The sequence below is a fragment of the Montipora foliosa genome, chromosome 3, assembly GCF_036669935.1.
Source record: "Montipora foliosa isolate CH-2021 chromosome 3, ASM3666993v2, whole genome shotgun sequence".
NCBI classification, from domain to species: domain Eukaryota; kingdom Metazoa; phylum Cnidaria; class Anthozoa; order Scleractinia; family Acroporidae; genus Montipora; species Montipora foliosa.
In genome coordinates this window covers 32,386,346-32,408,033 of record NC_090871.1, presented here as the reverse complement: position 1 = coordinate 32,408,033, position 21,688 = coordinate 32,386,346, and the positions used below count along the sequence as shown (strand labels likewise).

The window sequence follows — 21,688 nt, the reverse complement described above, 5'->3', positions numbered from 1 at the left end:
AAACAAGCGAATAGAGCGTTTTCACATGACGTCATGGCGGCCATGTTGGTGTTCCAAAACAAAGAAATGGTGGCCATGATGGTGTACCAAACTAATCCTTTGGGAATTGTACTCTATATTTATGCATATAATTTCTTTTCTTTAAGTAATCCAATATGGCTGCTGGTCACGTGAGTGAAAACGCTCCATATGGTCTTTCCACGACAGTTTCTTTGTTGTTGACTAGTCAGAATGATCGAAGGATATTTTGTACACACAGACATCGGGATAATTTGACTTTCACTTATTCACTAGGACAAACATACCTGGTCCCGATTTAGGTTTATCTTTGAACAAATTAAAAAGGCCCAAGGAGACTTTTCATGATAAAGTTTATTTAAAGCATAAACATAGGTAATAAGATACCAAGTTGTCTGCTACCATAATTTTTCTGATCTTAAAATATTTGATTGTACGGTTTAAATTAAAAACGTAGGTAACGGCAGGAACCAAGACCCGGGAGCCTACAACTCTACTGTGTTCGTGTAACGGCGTTTTCACAGACCAATTTATTTTTAGGTTGAGATTCCCTCGATTGAGACTCCCAGAGGAGCCCGATGACCAATTACAAGAAATTAAGCTGACGTCATAGGGTCACCGAACCGGAACTGCCTTTGTTTTTTTCCCTAAGTCGCGGGAAGGGCTAGTCTAAAAATGAACCTACTTGTGAAAACGCAGTTTTACAGACACTGTATGGAAGTTGCACGCTCCAGATGGGCTCCTGCCGTTACCAGGAACCCATGAGTAACGGTAAGTATTTTTATGGAAAGAGATTTCACGACAATTGACTTGAATTGTTCAAACTTTGAATATACTTGAAGCGTGAATTAAACTGCAACGAATAATAAATAAAATAAACTCAATTTCATCTTCGATGTACAAGCACAGAAATATGTAGGTTAAATAAATTAATTATAGATAAAGGAAAGCATGGATGGATGCACGATTTCTCACTAACTGTTATCTTTTTGGTACGTGGGCTATCGGCAATCTCGTTTGCAAATCTCCATCGTTATACAGTTCTTTTTTCCATAGTTTAGTCTTCAGCATCTTTTTCGTCATTTTTATCACTTCTTAGTTGTGATCATCATCGTCATCGTCATCGTCAGTGGGATCTTCATCGTCATCATCATCATCATCATCATTATCGTTGTCATCATCATTGTCATCGTCATCATTTTCATCGTCATTGTCATCGTCTTCGTTTGTAGGGTCTTCATCGTCATCATCATCATCATCATCAACGTCAGTAGTATCTTCATCGTCCTCGTCATCATTATAATCATCGTTGTCATCATCATTGTCATCATCAGCGTCAGCGTCATCGCCCGTAGGATCTTCATCGCCATTATCATCGTCGTTATCAGCATCGTCATCGTCAGTATCGTCTTTTGCATCAAATTTATCTTCTTCTTCAGCAACATCGTCAGAGCCTCCATCTGTTGACCATGAAAGAACGAGTTTGGATTTGTCAACTGTTTTTTTACACGGATATGCGGGAGAGCAAAGTTAAAATTCGGAACACTCAAGGCAACAAGTCACTGCAAAATTCGCCTCATCTGACATAATGCATTTTTGTTAAAAAATACATTTTTTTTGCCGCGACAAAATTTTGACACTGCGGTCATTTGCATGAATTCACTGGTTTCAATACAACTCATGCAACTAGCTTATGCTACGAGCGGTCTAGTTAGTTGAGTCCGCGCAGAACTTGGATTCGAAGAGAGCACCCGCGTCTTGAAGCTTCGTACGTTTCTTTTAATTTTTTTCTTTTTTTGCAACTGTGCAATCAAATCTCAAGTTCTATGTAAAGTTGGGGACATATCATTGAATTTTAATTTTTCCTCTTTGTTTTAAGGACGGTGCCTACTAATTAAAGATATTTTTGCCCCGGTGTGTGATTATGCAGGAAATGTAGATCTTAACAAGTGTTATTGAAATCCTAAAAGACAATTGGGGGTAACCACGCATTTTTCAAAGATAATTCGTGAACAATATTTGTAAAAAGCTTTAAAATACAAAGCAATGTATGGCGTTCTTTCTCAAATTGAAGCTTAATTATCTCTCAAAAATGCATGGTTACCCCCAATTTTCTTTTTGGATACCAAGAGTACTTACTAAGATCTCCTTTCTCCGGATAGTTTTAAACCGTGCAAAAATATCTAGTATCAAGAGATTATATATAATCTCTTGCTAGTATTAGTAAGCATCGGCGATAGGAAATCCGAGAATCTGGAGATGCGCAGAACTTATGCGCAATAACAATAGTAGACACCGGCCTTAACATTACTCTTTTTTTACGGGGTAGTTCAGCGTGAACTGGAATGTGGAGGAAAACGTTTCAAAAACATGAACTTACTAGTTCTACATTTTGGTTCACATTGGCGTCGTGGATGCTAATTTCCGTTACGTAAAAAAGCGATTCCATTTTTGACTTGACGGTCGATGCCCTTCTTGGTAACCAAGCCTTTTTATTCGGTAAGCTTTCAATAAATTGTTAAGATTAACTTCATTTCAATACATAAAATGCCAAATCGCCTTTGTTTCGGTAGCGTAGAGGTTAAATGCACTTGCAATTGAGCCATTGAACTGAGTTCGACATCGTTCGACTGACTTTTTCAATTTTTTTATTCAAATTTTTTTTCTTAAGGTTTTTTCTCAGTTCTTTTTTAATTCTAAGTGACATACTCTGCTAATCTAGTCCTAGATTAAGTATTTTTTCCTCATTTGCAAACGACAAATTGGCATCATCATGAAAGTCTCCAATGACAACTCTATACTCAGTCGTTTCGTGCGTGATGAAACAAGCTACCAGTAATTCATTTACCTCGCTGTCTTGATGCAAGCAAAATGAGTTTTGGCTTTGACGAGCACCTAATTTTAACATACATTAGAATGCTTAGACATACTTTTACGGAAATGTCTTTAAATCTTAAATACTTGGAAATCATCATTTCCCTGCTGGAAAAAAAGCTAAAATAACTTACTGATTTTAACGCTTGTTAGTGGGGCTTATAATTTTGAGACGCAGGATCCAATGATTATGAGACATGTCGTAAACGAGGAAAACTACAAATGGCCATAATAACCGATCAACACTTGCATTATCAAACAAAGAAAATTGAATCAAACTGAATGAACTCTTACCATCAGGGAGAGGCAAAGGAAGACTCCAAAGGGGACTCAGTAAAGCAAAGAAAGAAATCAGAAGCAAGATCTTGGAAGCCATGTTTCGGAACGTTTTATCTGAACTCGAGTTGCTCTTCAAAAATGTCGAGGTTTAAAATGATACTGTGGGTTTTCGTCTGGAATTTATAGGTTTCGAAATAAAGGGGAGTCATTTATAGCGTCAATGATATTCGAGATATCCCCTGGATATCGCGACATGATTTTGCGAACTATATATTGTCTCGGAAACACAGCAAAAGAGGAACTCGAGTGAGGCCAAAATCAGCAGTATCACTCTATCGCCGGCAACAATGTGCTATTTTCGATACCTTGGTCCTTTTCCAGGAGTTAGAGATTTTTTGTTTTGTTTTTGTTTTGATTTGTTTTTTTTGGCGTTCTAGTGGCAACATTTGACACATTTTGTCAATTTAGCAATTGCGATTGCTTTTAATTGCTTTGAGGCCTTACAGCCCTTATCCACCTCATCGTTTTAACCAAAATGAAAACCAAAGTATTAAACACACTCTCTGGGTTTAAAAGGGAAACCCCCTTGTTTTCTCTGTTGTTATGTACTTCATGAATGAGTGCTTTCCTTTAGTCATTTCATACAATTTTTAGGATTACCCAGGCAATTTCTAATTAAATGCAATTCCGTCTATATAAATTAAAAAAAAAAAAAGCCCTTGAGATTATGCATTTGTTTAAACACTAATTCATTTACGGTGGCGCTCTTAAGTTTCTCGTTGCTTTGCTCTGAGAGGAATCAAACTTGATGGAAGGAAGTTTAAAGTATACAGTTGAGCGTATATGGAATATGGCTTTATTTTGTGGTTACGTTGCTGTGTTATTAAGGACACTCTAGAGTTAAATTGATGCTAAAATAATTTCGTCTCTTTTTAGAGACGTATATTCCTATATTCTGATTCGAACAATTACAATGGCTCTATGACGAAAGCCGGACATAGCCCATTTCCGAATTCATGTCTGCCTTCTCTTCAAAGCGAGTCTAAGTGCAAAGTTTTTCTTGTGAAAATTAATTTTCATTCATATGTTAAGCAGAACAATTTACCTTCACAAAATAACTTCGCCCTTAGACTCGCTTTGAAGATGAGGCAGACATGAACTCGGAAATGGGTTACTTAAAAAGTTACCAGACAGCAGCCCCTCTTGCAGCGATGCACCAAATTATAGTAGGGGAAAAGACAACAAAAATTCACGTATGGCACTTCAGCTTATCTCATATAGCAGTTCACCGCTAAGCAAGCGAAGAAAAACTGATACTTGTTGAAATTCAATTTTTTTTTTAATCGTAGGCTTTCAGGTTACAGGATTATTCACGTAATGAAAGTCATTACCAAGTTACGAGTACACGATATTTGTCCAACGGCGGAACGAGGACCTTTGTCATTACGTACACAGTGAAGAAGCCAGATACTCTGGATTGTCCATATCCTGTGTCGCGTGTATTATTCACTCCCAAAGTATTTAGTTAATGAACTAGAGCGAGTACAGAAGAGGACTTTAAAAATCGTGTGCCCTGGCCTCAGTTACGATGAAGCTCTTACTCACATGGAGATAGTGCTGCTTAGCGTCCACTACAGTAATATTTATCTATCTATCTATCGTGGTAACATCGCTATTTCCACCAACCTCTCTTAAAATGATATTATGGTGCTTTTTTGAATTAACAAGGCTGGAAATCCGACGATGTAGTCCCAAGCTAGTGGGATCCGAAGGATACACAACGCTTTCCTAGAAATACTAAGTGATTTGAGTGTACAAAGAGCGACAGCGAACTACTACCAGATCCATTGAATGAAAAACATATTGCCGTGAGTGAGAATCGAACCCGCGTCCCCCTGGTTACTAGTCGGGTGTGCTAACCACTCACCGATTGCTCTGTTTCCAGCAGGGTTGTCGTGATGGTGCACTGGTTAGCACACCCGACTAGTACCACCACGTAAATTTATGGACAAATACTGACACAAAACAGTGGTGTGAACTTCTTACTGCTCCAACTTGATTTAATGTGACGTTTCGGCTGTTCAGCCTTCCTCAGACGAACGTTAAAAACTAAAAATTACATCTGCATCCTTTGGATTCTTCCGCTGTGAGTCCATTGTTTGCGTAGACCTTCTTATTCTGCCTAAACATTTCATACGTGGTCTACCGTGCATCGTTAAATCGATCCAATGGCTCTGTTGTCCTACATTCCTGCTTCTTTGTACAACTCCCGGAACAAACTGGCCCGTTACCAGCATCATAGCAATTTTTTCGTTCGTTGTTTGAAAAAGAATCGTATTCATACTATTATTATTTTGCTTGTAATTTTTACCTTTTTGTACTTCTTAATTAAGCTGCTTATATATACCAGTACTTCTGATACGCACAACCATTGTACATAACTTTTAGTTTTTAGTTTTTAACGTTCGTCTGAGGAAGGCTGAACAGCCGAAAGTTTAACGTCACATTAAGAAGGAATTTGTTTGCATGTCTTTGCATGCCTGCAGCTTGTAACAAGTTGCAGACATGCAAAGAAATTCCTTCTTAATAGCGTAATTATTTAAGACTTATTTTTAGCAGCTCATTGGAAACAGTTTTTATTGTTTAACCGTTGCTATGTACCCCAGCCTATAGTGAATTGCTACCGCTTTTTTTCAAAATCACTGTAAAACACCATGTATTCCTTCTTTTTGGCAGTTGCCTGATGATTGCTTCGTGAGAAGCATGAAACTCGGAGTAGCAAATAAATGTTTTTGACCTAGTTTAAGTCTACGTATCTATTCAAAGCTCTGGTAAACCCATTGAGCACTTTTAGCTGATGATCAATTTATCACGTCAGAGAGAGAGAGAGAGAGAGAGAGAGAGAGAGAGAGAGAGAGAGAGAGAGAGACAGAGACAGAGAGAGGTTTACGGCAACATGGCTGACTGAACACTTAGTGTGTGGCATTTACGTGGGACTCCCTAATGGGCCAGTTTTCTGTTATAACGCTGGATCAACATGTGATTCACAGGCGGACAAGGGTAATTAATGTAAATAGTCAGTTATGTAGATCCCTTGAGCCAACAGCGAACGTTGCCAGCATGGTTGTCCTGATAGTGTAGTGGTCATTTCACACCCGACTAGTGATCAGGGGGACGAGGCAAATCCCGCTCAGGGCAATTACAGTTTTCCCCAGAAGTTGTCCAGTGTTGAGTTTCCCATAAACCTCTCTCAATTTCTCCTCAACTTGGACTGCGAATCCATTTGCGATTCTCCTGGGGGTGATGCGCTGTTGGCTCAAGGGATCTACTTAACTGACTATATATATATATATATATATGACTGATTTTTGAAAAAGGTGGCTGCTTAGATTTTCGGTTGAAAACAGGCGAAGCCTGTTTTAAACCTCTTGCAGCGGTCTTAGAACCAGGGGAGGCTCCGTCAAGACATGCCTGTACAAAATCTATAGGCTCTAAGCACTTTGCACTTATAAGAGCAAAGCAAAGTTAGTTTAGGGGGGTTGATTATACCCTGAGTTAGAGTTTGTGCCTTGGTTTAAATAAAATAACTTGTCAGTATTTCTGTGACACTACTTGGCAGAAATTGATCGTCTATGACTTAGAAATGACGAAGAAGCCAATTCTCTTATATAGCACTTGATCAAAATTTAAGTCAGGAAGTCAGAAAATGTCTTAGCTTGACCCTTCAGGTGCCCCAGGGATCCCCATGCAAGGACCAGTAAAATAATTATTAGACACGAGTAACCTCGAAAAGTTGCATTGTTGAGGTTGGGGTAAAGTTTGAAAATAGCTGCAATCATAGATGTGGATAAAAATAACTTTTTTGTGCATCTGAAGGTGCTAAGTTACAGCATCAATGGGTAGCTTTTTGTAAATCCAGTCAGAAATTAGTATGGAATGAAAACAAATTGAATGCTATGGCCAATGGGAGGCTGAGACTGAATGGAATTTGCTTGAGCAAGATTGTTTAGTCAGCATCTGCTCCATTGTGCTCTGATATCTGACTGATTTTGAAAAAGGTGGCTGCTTAGATTTTGGGTTAAAAACAGGCGAAGCCTGTTTTAAACCTCTTGCAGCGGTCTTAGAACCATCCTTATGAGTTCTCAATATTTCATGTCTTTGGGGGTTGACAGCCCTGTACTTTTATTTATGTGGAACTTGATATAGTTAGTTCTTAAGGCTTATTCATGTGTGCTGCAAATCAATGCTTTTGTACATTCCTTGAGATCTCCCTTCCGCATCCATCTTTACTCCTTACCGCTAAGGAGTAAAGAGTGTTAAAAAAATGACTATGGTAACGGCAATGCCACAAAACGATAACATCCATCAAGTATTTTAGTATAAAGTTATTACGCATACTGTGACGACGACGTAAGATGGCCAATTTCTAGGTTTTCAATATAAAGAGAGCATAGAATTGTTAACGTTTCATTTCTCTAATTTTACTCACAAACCTCTCGTACTAATTATCTTCGGAAACGTCGCCCACATTGTACGATGTCAGCGCGTTGAATGATTGAGGAAGGCGCATCGCGCAAATTTCGCCGACGTCGCTGTCCTAGATATTAAATTCATTAAGCAAGGGTGACAATAACAGTTACGAAAAGATCATCTAAGATTATAAGTACGTGGTATTCTTTACTTCTAATGCTGAACAGCCCGCAACAACGCAAAATAACAGCTATTGTGCTGCAGTTTCATAGAACGGAACCAGTAGAAAACAATAATTTATTGTTAAAACGTACTCGTTTCCACTGTTACAGTATTGTTGTTTAGCCCGCTTGGCAAATCACAAGGAGTAACTTTTTTTTTGCTTACAAGTTCTGGATACGTGGTTTCCTACTACAAAACTCGTGTTTGGTAATAAGCTGCAAAGACACCATTGGATGACCTGGTAATTTCAGATGGGTACTCCTGCAATTAGTAATTAATATAGTATCAGGACGGTCACATATATATTTATTACAGGTCAAAACTCAAACGATTTTAGCAAGATCTGATTCTAGACTTTCATGGAAAGAAAAAATCTTCCTGGATATATATGGAGAGGCTTGCTGTTTATTCGTCTTTGTTAAAAAAAAAAATACAGTAATATATTGCTTAAAACAAGTCGTAATCGTTCGTTTGCCTTATATGACTTATTTTACAGCCTGCCAAAGGCGGTAATATTTAAATTCCTCTCAGTTAACAACGTAATATTTTTTAGAAAGGTGGGTGGAAATGGTGATTTCACCACATGACACGCGATATGGGACAATCAGGACTGAGTGTCTGGCTTGCTCACTGTGTACGTAATGAGTTTCTCGATCCGCCTTTGGAAAATATTGTATACTCTTAGTTTGGTAAGTCTTGAGAAAAATGGCATTCTTTACGTCAGTAATACTGTAACTTGGAAGCCCACGATACAAAAAAAGATATTTTCAACAAGTAACACTTTTATGCTCGCTTGCTTAGAGGTGAACTGCTATGAGTGAGATAAGCTCAAGTGCCTTATGTGAATTTTTTTGCTTTTCCTCTCATACAATTTCAAGAGTCGCTGAAAGACGGGTGGGTGACTAGCAACTTTTTTAAATTACTGAGGCAAAGCCAGACTTCAGCTTCCGTAAAGAAAGCGTTTGTAATTGTTCGAAGCCGAATATAGGAATATACGCCCCTAAAACTTGACGAAATCATTTCAGCATCAATTTAATTTTAAAGTGGCCTCAATAACAGCAAATTTACCAAAAAAATAATGTCGGAAGTATTGTTTTAATAAAATTTTGTATGAATTCAAAATTAAGGAGAAAAAAACTTAAAAGAATATAGCCATATTCTATATACGTGTAACTGTTACTTTAAACTTTATTTATGTTTGCTCCCTCTAAGTGCAAAGCAACTTAAGAGCGCCACCTTAAAGGAATAAACGTTTAAACATAAGCGTAACCTCAAGGGCGTGTATTTTTAGAATTTACACGGATTTGTTTTAAAATTACCCAAGTAACCATTAAAAAATTCTATAATATTACTAAGGGAAAACATCCCTGAAGTACATAAAGAGAGAGAAATTATTTTAGAAAATAGAGATTCCATTTTTAGCCCAGAGAGTGGGTCCAATACTACGGTTTTCATTTTGCTTTGAAACGATGATGTGCTGCAAATAAATGGGCTGACAACAAGAAAGTGCAATGACAATTGCTAACTTGATAAAATGTGACAAACGTTTCCACAAGAACGCCAAATAAAACCCCTAACTCTTGGGAAAGAACCAGGGTATCAAAAATAGCACGCTTTTGCGAGCGATAAGTGATACTGCTGATTTCGGCCTCACTCGAGTTTCTCTATTGTTGTGTTTCCTTAACAATTTACACTACGCAAAAGCGCGATATTCAGAGGATATCTCGGATATCATTGAGGTTATAATCATGAATGACTCTATTATTTCAAAACCTATAAATTGCAGAAACCTACAGGAATTGTCACTTCAAGCCTCAGCATCGTTGAAGAAGTAGCTACTGAAGTTGAGACAAATCGTAACAAGACATGGCATCCAAGACTTTGCTTCTTTTTTGTTTCTTTGCTTTATTGAGTCCCTTTTGGAGTCTTCCTTTGCCTCTCCCTGGTGGTAAGAGTTTATTCAGATTACTTCAATTTACCTCTTTTACTATTGCATCTGTTGATCAGTTAACTTAATCATTTGGAGTTTTCCTCTCCTCGTTCAAGTTTCGTTAAAAGACGTGTGACATGTCATAAACATTAGACCGATGCTTTAATTGAAAATGTTTATCTAAGAGCCCCCCCAAAAAAGGTTAAAATCAGTATTTTTTTTCTTTCCCAGCATAGAAATGTTGTTTTCATAGTATTTATAAGTTAAAAAACATTTCTGTAAAAGTATATGTCTAACCATGATAAGGTGTGTATAAATGTGACACCCGTCAAATCGAAAACCCATTTATTTTGGTTATTCAAAATTCCATTGCTTTTCAACGTGAACGCTGACCCAAAGAGCTGGTCATGAGTAAAGTTATTTCTACAGTTATTGATAAGAGGTCTTTCCTAATGTGGACTTCACTGATAAAGATCCATGGTGAAACGATATTTTAGCGGAGAAGGACCAAGAAGGATCCTCATTTCCTTATACTTTTTTGAGTCAAAGATTTTATCAAAATACGCTAGTTTATGAGCCAACAAGTGGCACTTGTGATCAGGCATTTTTGAGTCTAGCATTTGAAAGCGATCGCACAAACGTTGATTTCGGATTTAACTTACTTTTCTTTCATTTCCTATGTTGAACGAAGGAATATATAACTAATTCGAACCAACAAGGGAGACATACGCATCCACACGGATTGACTCTTAACAACATAGGGTATTATGCATCTCCGCCGTTCGCTCAAGCCTTCGATGGAGCTCACATTAGCTTTCTAATATTTCAATGCAGCACACGTAAAAGCATTCCACTTGATACCAATCTTTTCTTCCGACACGCAATGAAGGTATCATAAATATACTTCTCTGAGAGCCAAGGTCTGTATGAACACAAAGTGGTGGTCTCCTGCACTGCTCACCTTGGCATTGTGGGTGGAAGATGCAAATTACCTCACGATTTCAGTTAATAATATGAAATGAAAAACTATGCATTGTGGGATACTAGTCATTCCTCCTCTGCGAGCCATAATTACAGAGAACAACAAAGAAATGCACGATCCTTCAAAACGCACGTGTAGAGCCATTTTCTGGCTCATTTAATGCCTTTTTGGTTGCGTTCTCGTTGATGTCCGCGTCGTACATCCTATAGTCGCTAATGAGGAGAACAGACCTGCTTGTACCGCAGTAGGTGTTCGACTCGTCTGGATTGTATGGGGCCTACATGTAATCAATGCGGCAAGCACTTATTTTATCACTTTGATCACCCACGAGTTAAAACCAGTTTGAATCAATGCCACTGATCGGAGCGAAAAAGATTTTCACAAAAATACATCATGTCTCAATAGGCGAATTGTTGCAGAGGCTTTTTGCCTTGAGTGTCCCGACCTTTACATTTTCTGTCCTGCATATCAGTGTAAAATGGCAGTTGACAAATCCAAATTCGGTTTTTTTTTCATGCTAAACAGATAGAGGCTCTGACGATGTTGACGATAAAGAAGACAAATATGATGCAAAAGATGATACAGACATTGACGAGGCTGATGATAATGAAGAAGATCCTACTGACGGTGATGATGATGACGATGATACTGAAGATTCTACTGACGATGATGCTGATGACGATGATGATGACGATGACGATAATGATAATGAAGATCCTAATGACGGTGATGATGATGATGATGATGATGATGATGATGATGATGGTGATGATGAAGATCTCCCTGAAGATGATGATGATGATGATGACGATGATAATGAAGATCCTACTGACGATGATGATGATGATGATGACCTTGAAGATCCTACTGAAGATGACGACGAGACGTAGGCGATAAACGATAACAATGATAATGATGATGATGGTGATGGTGAAGATAATGACAACTAAAAAGAATGACAACTAAAAAGTGACAATCGGATAAAGGACTTTATTACAGTGGTGATTTGCAAACGAGATTGGTGATAGCCCATTTATACCGAAATGATAACACTTAAAGAGTTATGGTTCATCCATCCATTCTTTCTTTTATGTGTAATTGATTTATTTAACTTACATATTTCTGTGCTTGTACATCGAAGATGAAATTGTGCGTATTTTATTTATTATTAGTTCATGCTTCTAGTTTATTCAAAGTTTGAACAGTATAAGTCAATAGGCCATTTCCGAGTTGCTGTTTGCCTCTGGTTCAAAACGAGTCGTAGTGCTAAACCATTGAAATGATAATGAGTTTGATTTGCATGAAAGTACACCACTCGTTCCATTTGAATGGTTGTTCACCAGAACTTGCTTTGAAACCGAGGAAAATAGCAACTCGGAAATGGACTATTGTCGGGAGAGCTCTATCCCATGATAAAAATACCTATTGTTTACTACACTATGTGAAGATATTTCTAAGAAAAAGGAAAATATTTTAGAAATCAGCACAATAAATAATTAAAATCGAGAAAATTTTCATACTAGGCAACTTTGTATTTTATTAACTATGTTCATGCATTGAAGAAACTTTATCATGGAGAGTGTCCTTAATTGAGTCTTTCTGGATAATAATTAATTTGTAACAAGGATAAGACATGCTAAACTGTAAAAACGTTCTCTGGTAAAAAAGGTTAAAAAACAGCCTTTAAGGCTATAGACTAGTAGCGGAAAGCTTATGTTTTTTAATCTTTTTTTATCATAGGAAGTTTTAACATTTTAGCAAGTAAGTAATTTGTACAAAGATAGAACGGCCTAAATCAGGATTTGGAGTGTTTTTATATCGTCCAAAAGAAGTACTGAAAGTAGTGAGAACACTTGACTCGGGAGACAACACACAATGCAAGACTTCAAGTCGACTGAAGAAAACATTTTGGCTTTGGCTATGTAATATTTCGATTTTTAGAACTACAATACTTTAAAAAAATAGTTAACATTCTTCTCACTATTTTTGTATTTTGCGCATATAGATACAGATTTTACTGTAACATCTGATATGTATTTTTTATCTGCTGAATAAAGACTTGTTAATAATAACATCTTGCCTCTCCTTAGTCTCCCATCCAGACGCTAGCTCAATTCCACAGGGATTAACTTCAGTGAACGTTTGTCGTGAAAAGAAGACGAGAAGACGAGAACGTACTGAGGTTCTGTAGTTTCCATTGTCAAGCTGATTACGATGTCATAAGTCATGATAACTGCACTTTATTCACACGAAAAGTAGATCTAATAACCACGGCAATTTGCGCTTAAACTTGACCCGAAAATGACGTTGAAGTGAATTTGGAAATGACAAACATGTCAGCCTCGTTGCCAATTTTACTCGATTTCTTTTTACCACATTGATGACGAAGTCTCAATGAGGTATAGTGAGGGGGACTTCAGGTGCTCACTCGATCACTCGTTCACTCGATCAATGGGCTGTTAAGTTTCGGCTTTCGTTCGGACGGCCGAATTGGTGTACGAACGTTCTGGAACGGAAGCGCTAAGCGCACGTGTCCCAAGTGCGAATCTTACCCTAGGCTCTTATTTCATTATTTTTAGGGGACGTTCTGAATTTTCCATCGAATTATGAAAAGTTAAAAGTCGTAGAAGAACAGTGTTTCAAGTATCTTTTGAATTTACGATAAACTTGTGTCACAGGTATTTAGTAGTCGGATATGCTCGGTCTTGATATGGAAAATGTTCGTCTGAAGTCACATGACAAAGCACACCGTAGATCAGCCATTTTTATTCAGCGACGGTAGGAGAGGAGTTTTCGACTTTCAGGGAAGAGGTTGATGATTTCTGTCGTTCTTTCTGACAAAATAATTAATAGGAAACACTCATATACACAACAAACCACTGTCGAATCATCCGTGCAACGAATTTCAATTCGCTTTGGATTCGACTTTCCAAGACAAACTCACATTCCAAGTTATTCCAAGGTTCCAAGTCAATCAAAGTTGAATCTGTTGAATATAAAGTTTTGTGTGAACTGAAAGTGAATTTAATTGGAATTGAAGTGAACTGCAGTGAATTTGAGTTTCGTTGAGCTGGATTTGCTGTAGCGAGAAACTGAAGAATAGTGATAGCGTTGGTGAGTAAGGTTTCTCAAAATGGGAAATAGTTTAGCACAATATAGAGTTGCTATTGGAATGCATAAAATTTATATTTATAATCTGAGAAAAGAACTTTCGACGCTGCCAAGGTCTGTCTTTATTATCGCGGAAAACTCTTGACAGAACTGTTTACTTATTATGAACAGTGTCTGTGTACGTGTATTTCAACTGATACCATTTAATTTACCAAAAGGGACTTGAACACGTTTATTTCTTATGGCATTCAAACATAAAACCTTACGCCAGGAATCAATCTTGTTGTTGTTGTTAGTTATTTTTGCAGAGAAAGATCTTTCAATGAAGGAACTGTCTATGTTATTATAAGAAACTGGGTGCAATTGTTACTTAGTATGAGCAAAGTAAGCATCATGTACAGCCCCTTCAGTTTCACAACTAAAAATAAGTTGAGTTGTACTGTATTTCTCAACTACTTAATTTAGTGGAAGGAATTTAAAAACTGCCAGCTTTTGCATTAATATATAATAAAACTTTTAACACTTGGATATGTAGCTTTCAGTGTATTTACATGTAAAACAACAAAGATAACTTTCAAACCCTCAACTTGCCAACAGCGCAGTTCAATTCAGTTTTCATTAACCATTCAGATTAATTTTACAAAAATCCTTACCCACAAATAGCAGAGCTAATCAGGGTGGGGAGGTGGTTTTGCATCACCAAAAATTCCACTCTTATTGTACATTGTGAACCAATCAAATTTTAAGAAATTCTCAACAGCATCCAATCAAATGATCCCTATTTACTGTTCCTGCATAAACATGTTTCTAATTTGATATTAACCATCACTATCTAGAATATGCAGAGCAAAATCTGCAAAGGAATGGAATGCTCAGTTTCTAAAACCTTGCACAATAATCCAACGCATCTCCATCACTTCACCTTTTTGGTGTCAGTGTAAAGTCATTAACTAGGACACGTTGCTATGCAAGCAAGAATCCCCTTTTGTACTTGGCAATTTTTTTGTTTTTTGGGTGGGGGGGGAATCTTACACTTTTTTTTCTGTTCGCAAGTTTTTCGTCATTTACTACCGGTAATCATCAATGAGGTGTCTCAGAGAGACTTTTGATTATTTTCTTCGATCTTTCTCAGTTTAGTATTCTACTAGTAGCCACGTGTTCTCGTTTTCCGAGATCAGTGGCTTATAGCCACTTCGAATCTTCATTCGCACGTGTCATATTATCCGATACGATTCTCAGCCAATCCGGGAAGAAGCCGAAACACGAGAAAATGGCGTAATAATCCCTGGAATAATAAATCCCTTATTGAATGATCCGTTGGCTCGGAGACGGCTCGAAAATGGCTCATTGCTTATGCTTGTATTTTTCCTTGCCCCTTTTGGTCTCCGAAAAATGCCAAGCGACTCGCAAAGTATCCGCGTGTTTTATATCTCGCACATCAGAGCATATCGTAAGGATTTTAATCTGTTAACAGCAAACATGTCATAAAATATTTCGGCCTAATGCCAGCATAGGGTAAATATGAAAAAGCTTACATTTGTGAAGGATGTTAATATCCAGTGATACCTTGTTGAAGCGGGTGAGATTATTTTCATACTCCCTAACTGCTTCAAAGTTTCTTAGCCATATCGCAAATTAACCGTTTGGGTTGTCAATGGGAATGCAAAACCAGGCAAGGCTTTTGGCACCATCAAAACTCACAAGGAGGGAAACCCCCCTCAGGCTTATTACTTCATGTTGTGGCACAGCTATTGAAAATCTGTCAGCCTTCACTGAATTTTATCTCAAAGCTTTAGCCCAAAAATTACAATCTTTCGTTAAGGACACCACGCATCTCTTACAAAAAATTGAAGATCTGAATAAATTGGACCCTTTTCCTAAAGAAAGCCATTTGGTCTCATGGGACGTGGTCGCCATGTTTCCCAATATTGACAACAATTTGGGAATCAATGCAATCACAGAAGCTCTTAATTCTCGAACAACAAATTTTCCATCCACCGATTGCATTGTCGAAGCTGTTAAAATATGCCTGCAACACAAAAATTCTCAGTTTAAAAATGAAAATTTCCTTCAAATTCATGGAACAGCCATGGGACCTAAAAATGCTTGCAGCTATGCCGATGGGAATTATCGATCAGAAGGCCTTGTCAGCTATTATTAAGCCTAATCTATGGTGGAGGTATAGAGATGATATCTTCGATCTTTGGACACTAGCTCACTGTTATTTTCAAGGAGTAGATTTAACTCCAAAAAGGGAGTAAAAAGAAAAAGGTACAAAACGACTCCATTTTTGGAGTAAAATTCACTCCGGTATGGCTTGCTCCGTTTTTGGAGTAAAATGTACTCCTATATCTTGTACTCCTTTGTTGGGGTAAAATTTACTCCAGTGTTGTTTACTCCTCCTGTAGCGTAAAATTCACTCCCATGCAAGAGTAAATTTTATCCTTCTATTGAAGTGAATTAAACTCTTTTAATGGAGTTCAATTAACTCCAAAACTGGGGTGAGAAAAAAAGGTACAAAACCACTCCTTTTCAAGAGTAAAATTTACCCTCTTAAACTTTACTCCCCTTGTCAGAGTAATATTTACTCTTTCTGCAGAACACATTTACCCTCACTAGATCTACTGTGTCTTCATTTATAGTAAGATTTCTCATAAAACCATAAAAAGTTCAATTTTTTAATATTATGTAAAGAAAAGAACAGGTTTACAATGAAGCATCTAATACTGGTAATTTTAATCACAAGATTGCAAAGAATGCACATGATCAATATACACATGCAAATACATGGTAAAAATCGAAGCTATCTTTATTCTAATTAATCACAGGTAATAATTAAATGGCAATCAGCTGAATGTGTTCTTGCCTTAAACAAAGATAAATTGAGTGGTATGTGTTTGATTACAGATGGCAATGATGGTTGCAAAATCTAAATTCAATAACAAAAACTAAAGCATACAACATACTTGGATAAAATTAATGTGTCTCAGTATAACAAAATGGCTTTTATGTACATGTCATACAAGTCAGTTCTTACAGAAAGAAGTCAAACATAAAAAAATGAACATGCCTAAGGATAACTGATGCAAAAATTTTGCAATCGTTGAACTTTACCACTGTGTGTTTTTGTCTCCAACAGAATTGTTTCCGAAAAAAAAAAAAGCCTTGTGATTAAGCTGATAATTAATATTACAAACATAGTGTGCTCCCAGCAAAAAAATTAAAGCAAATGAAAGTTTTAAGAAAACCTTGCTTTCTACCAAAAGGTACAGTAAATGGCTCTAGTTCACTTAGTGTGCCAGAAGCAACAATCCTTGCAAATGTTGTTTTTATAGCCTCACCATTGATTGACTCATCATCCTTAAAAGGAATTAAAGAGAATAATGATTAGTATAACCCCTTCCAAAATTAAGATCATTCCACAATATTCTAACAAAATAGGAAGAGAGCACAAATCCAATACATCCCTAATCCTGAGAAACAAAAGAGGCCAGCCAACCATTTTGGTGTGCCAAATAAATGGAACTACATGTAATACTTGCACGAGAAATTATGTACATGTACCAGTAACATTTTTTTGATTCATTGAGTAACTTAGTGTAAGTTATTAAATTAATTTTGTCATAATTAAAAAAGTAAACATATAGTAGTGGAACTCATGGAACAAATCTTGACAATATCTTGCCAGACGCTGTTATTATTTATGTGTGATGGGGTATTTAGAATTATCTCATATAGGAGTATTTCAGATTTTAAACTGAAAGTAGATCTTGGGTGAGACAGTGGATAAATAAAACTGCAGAATCATCTTCCACTAATCGCTAGGCACTATAAGTTTATACTTACACAGGCCTGTAACTGAGACAGTGCTTTATAATTATTTTATAACAGTGACTGTCAAGAATTAGTTGTTAAAGTGTAATTTATGTGAGTTATTTGTAAATACTGTATCTATATGCATCACTTGTTCAAAAGCAACAATCATTTTCTAAGTCTTTCAGACTTTCAGCCTCAAAGGGATTTTTTCATGGCACCAACCTTTTCTTTTATCTGGGGTTTCCTCCAACTCCTCTTCCATAGATTATACATGTACGTGTAGGGAGGGGTGTGTACTGTATGTTGCAAGAAGAAGGCATCTTCTTGGCTAGCCTCAGCACTTTCTGTAACCAACTCTCTGGCCAAACTTCCCAGCAATCTTTTAATGAACCAATTCCCAGCTGTACCCGCTTCCAATTTGAACTGTTATCAACAAATAAATATAGTGAAAAGTTTCAGTTTTCTTAGAAGAAAATAATTCATAATCTCCCTCACATTCCAAACAAAAATTATTACTGTTAATTACAGATAAAAGATGTCATAAAAATTACATCCAGATAATAACACGCAATATCACAGGTCTCATATAAAATACTGGTAATAATAAAGCTGATCATTTCTAAGGTGTATGACAACTGCAGACTGCCTACAAATAGCTTTCAATAACTGTGAGTATTGGTTAGTTTGTGGTCTGCATTCTGCAAGTGTCAGACACTGTCATTTCTGTTATAATAATACACGTATTATAAGTGTGTGAAAAGCAGACTCATCAAAATTTGGCTCTCTTTTCTTTAAACGCAAATAATAACAATCTTAAGCATTAACATACTATTTGCATTGAGTGAAATAGTTGAAATGACAGCTTAAGCTTTCTGCTTTCTGTCATCATCTAATTTGCGGTGAGAGCACTCTAAAACCAAATCATTTGCCTAACCATTTGATCTAAAGCTTCATTGCTCTTTTGAAATACATACCAATTTGTTAAAGCACTTAAGCCAAACTAAATATCCTTGCCTAACAAATCTGGGACTTGAAGGTGCATGTGAAAAGTTTGAATTCTACATAAGCTGTAAACATTAAATTGTCACTTTTGACAGTAAGGCAATACAATATGGCCCGATTCAGACGCGGCACTTTTCATGAGCCAAACGTTATACATTGATTAAGTACATGAAAAGTTCGGCGTTTGAATCAATTAAGAAAAGCTATTTCAATTTGGAATGGCTCAGGAGTTCTTTTCACCTGGCCTAGACGGGAATTCGGCTTTAGCATGGCCGTGGATCGGCTTTGATTTCAGACGTCGAACATTCCATGTGCCGAACTTCATGCATTAACCATGTTTTGCCTTCTACATGAAAATCGCTCACAAAATCAATTGGTCTTCTTGGTAATGGCTTTGGAACTGCTGTGGATCGGCCAATTAAGTTCGACTTCTGAATCAACAGGCGTACTTTTCTTAATTTGTGTCAGTCGAACTCGAACTTAGTTCGGCTCATGGAAATTACGCAGTGCAATGTCTGAATTGGGCCTAAGGCATCAAATATTGTCTGCTCATAGTTCAGTGAACGCTTACCTTTTTGCTTGAGTTGTTGTAAGCATTTCCTTGCTTTGGATCAGCATTTAAAGAGTACACAAACGAAAAACTCGTCAGCACAAATTGTGATCGTTGATTCAAACGTGAATAAAACCGCCGAAAGACCCGCCGAAATCAGTAAGAGCTGCACCGGTGACTGCTGACCAAAACGGCTCACTAGCTTCCAGTCTGTTCTCTAGTGCGTTATCCAAGATGGCGGAGGATAACGATCTTTCTTTCTTAGCGCGTTGTCCAATCAAAAACGAAAAAACCAGCAAAATTCAGAGTGGCCTCATCGTATTAACCCTCACTAAATTAGGATTTTAATCCTGTAAAAGTGTTGACTTGGAAGGGAGTATAATTTACTCTTAATTAGTGGAGTACAAAATAAGAGGAGTAAATGTTACTACGTTTAGTTTACTCCACTTTTTCACTCCAACTCCTTGAAAACAAACAATTAACCAGAGGATTTCACAAAAATAAAACAAACCTAATTTCACATCTTAAACTGGCTAAATTTAAATTTACTCTACAAAAATACATAGGAGTAAAATCCTCTTCTACTTTTTTTCTCAAAAAGTATAATTCAAGTTGGGTAAACTTTACTCAGTATCCCGATAAATAGGAGTAAAACTAACTCCAGCACATTATATTACTCTGAAGGGAGAGTAAAATTTACTCTAGCAAAGTCAGTGCATTTGAATATTAACTAGTGAGAGTATAATTTACTCTTGGTGGAGTTAAATTAACTCCTCTTAGGAGTACATATTTCTCCACTTTATTTTACTCCAGTTTTTTACTCCAGCACTGGAGTGAAATTAACTCTGAAAATAACAGTGAGGACATGATAAACTACTTCAATTCACGCAATTCATCAACTCTCTTTATCCCACTATTAAATTCACCCTTGTTCACTCCCCTACTTCACTCGATGTTTTGGATCTCACGCTTAGCCTTGTTGACGGTTTTATTCAAACTGATATATACTCCAAGCCTACAGATAACCATATATATTTGTTACGCAATAGTGCCCATCCTGTCCATTGCTCCAAAGCTATCCCCTATGGTGTAGCCACCAGAGTCAGAAGAAACTGCTCTTCCTCTGAACGTTTTGAGAAACGAAGTATTGAATATCAAAGCTACTTAATTAATTGAGGATACAACCCCTTTCAGGTCAAACAACAATTTGAGAAGGTCAAATCCATTCCCAGGGAGAATTTGCTTGTTCCCAATTTAAAGCAATCTAATAAGGTTTTTCCGTTAGTTTTAGATTACAATCCTCGTTTGCCAAGCATCGGGAAAATTCTACATTCCCATCGGCAGCTCATTGACAATTCACCTTCCCTAGCCAAAATTTTCCCAAAGGGATCTATCATTCCCTCTTTTAGAAGAGCCAAAAACATTAAAGAAATCTTGGCACGACCTCGCCGCACCATATACTCAGATATACAAGGCTGTTTTAAATGTAAAGGGAAATGCGATCTCTGTAAGAATTTTTTAGTAGAATCGGATCATTTCTCCAGCACTTGTACAAGCAGGAAATATTTCATCAGACAACACCTTCATTGTAAATCTAAAAATGTTCTTTACTTGATCACTTGTAACAAATGTAATGTTCAGTATGTAGGATCAACAACTAACGAGTTTAAAGTCAGATTTCGAAACCACAAATCGGCCATGAGCACAAAGAAGAACACTTGTGAAGGGGCGATACACTTTAACAAAGAAACTCATGTTTTGTTGGATTTCGTTTTCGTCATCATTGAACAAATTGGTAATTTTAGCGATCAAAATAGCCTCGACCATCGTCTGCTTACAAGAGAAGCTTTCTGGAGTGCACAACTTTGCACCCTTCAACCTTATGGTTTGAATAAAAGATCAGAATTCCACTCTAGGAATAGAATAAGATACAATTAATTAACACCTTATTTTCATCACTCACAAGTGTTCTCCTTTTTATTTTTTATTTGTTATATATTGACGGATTCTTTTGTTCAAAGGCTCAATAAGGGATTTTGTTACGTGGCTGAGAGTATAGCACACAATGCTTGAGTTCAAGTTCTGATGACTGGGATTTTGTTATGAACCATTCAAAGGCCTTTTCTTCGGATCCTGTTACGAAATGGCATTGTGAGCTAGAAAGCGCCTTTGTTCAAAGGCTTTGACTTGGGAATTTGTTACATCATTTTCTCTACATTATTATGTAATACCCTAGTGGTCTAATACCTTTTTTTCTCACATCATTGTTTTTATTGTTCTTATTTGTTATTTTGATTGCATTGTAAATTTTTTAGCCTATTTAAGTCTTAGCCTTAGACAGATTTTTATTCCAAGTATTTTTAACCCTGTACACTCTATACTGAGGAAGCCCGAAGGGCGAATTAAAGAGGTTTGGCCACGGAAGAAGTTCGCT

The 21,688-nt window shown here is 37.0% G+C and overlaps 2 protein-coding genes and 1 long non-coding RNA gene across 3 annotated transcripts; 1 reads left to right on the top strand and 2 right to left on the bottom strand.

Annotated features, from left to right (window-relative positions):
- Positions 1–552: 552 nt before the first annotated feature.
- LOC137994751 (secreted acidic protein 1A-like) lies at positions 553–3,303 on the bottom strand. The gene is made up of 2 exons (XM_068840355.1): positions 3,187–3,303; positions 553–1,478 (listed from the first exon to the last, which is right to left on the bottom strand). The coding sequence occupies exons 1-2, from the start codon at positions 3,266–3,268 to the stop codon at positions 1,114–1,116; spliced, it is 447 nt and encodes a 148-aa protein (XP_068696456.1). The 5' UTR covers positions 3,269–3,303; the 3' UTR covers positions 553–1,113.
- Positions 3,304–9,671: 6,368 nt separating this feature from the next.
- LOC137994750 (prothymosin alpha-B-like) lies at positions 9,672–11,723 on the top strand. Its single transcript, XM_068840354.1, has 2 exons — positions 9,672–9,811; positions 11,301–11,723. The coding sequence occupies exons 1-2, from the start codon at positions 9,730–9,732 to the stop codon at positions 11,663–11,665; spliced, it is 447 nt and encodes a 148-aa protein (XP_068696455.1). The 5' UTR covers positions 9,672–9,729; the 3' UTR covers positions 11,666–11,723.
- Positions 11,724–16,598: 4,875 nt separating this feature from the next.
- Positions 16,599–19,414, bottom strand: LOC137994749 (uncharacterized). The gene is made up of 3 exons (XR_011122179.1): positions 19,276–19,414; positions 17,925–18,125; positions 16,599–17,246 (listed from the first exon to the last, which is right to left on the bottom strand). It is a non-coding gene; the product is annotated as an uncharacterized lncRNA (long non-coding RNA).
- Between the last annotated feature and the right edge of the window lie 2,274 nt (positions 19,415–21,688).

What these genes read in the sequence shown, in the direction of transcription:
- LOC137994751 (XM_068840355.1), bottom strand. Translation starts at nt 3,268, where the DNA reads ATGGCTTCCAAGATCTTGCTTCTGATTTCTTTCTTTGCTTTACTGAGT. An exon ending in TCCTTTGCCTCTCCCTGATG is followed by an intron (nt 1,479 to 3,186) that starts GTAAGAGTTCAT and finishes CATGGTCAACAG; the next exon opens with ATGGAGGCTCTGACGATGTT.
- LOC137994750 (XM_068840354.1), top strand. Translation starts at nt 9,730, where the DNA reads ATGGCATCCAAGACTTTGCTTCTTTTTTGTTTCTTTGCTTTATTGAGT. An exon ending in TCCTTTGCCTCTCCCTGGTG is followed by an intron (nt 9,812 to 11,300) that starts GTAAGAGTTTAT and finishes CATGCTAAACAG; the next exon opens with ATAGAGGCTCTGACGATGTT.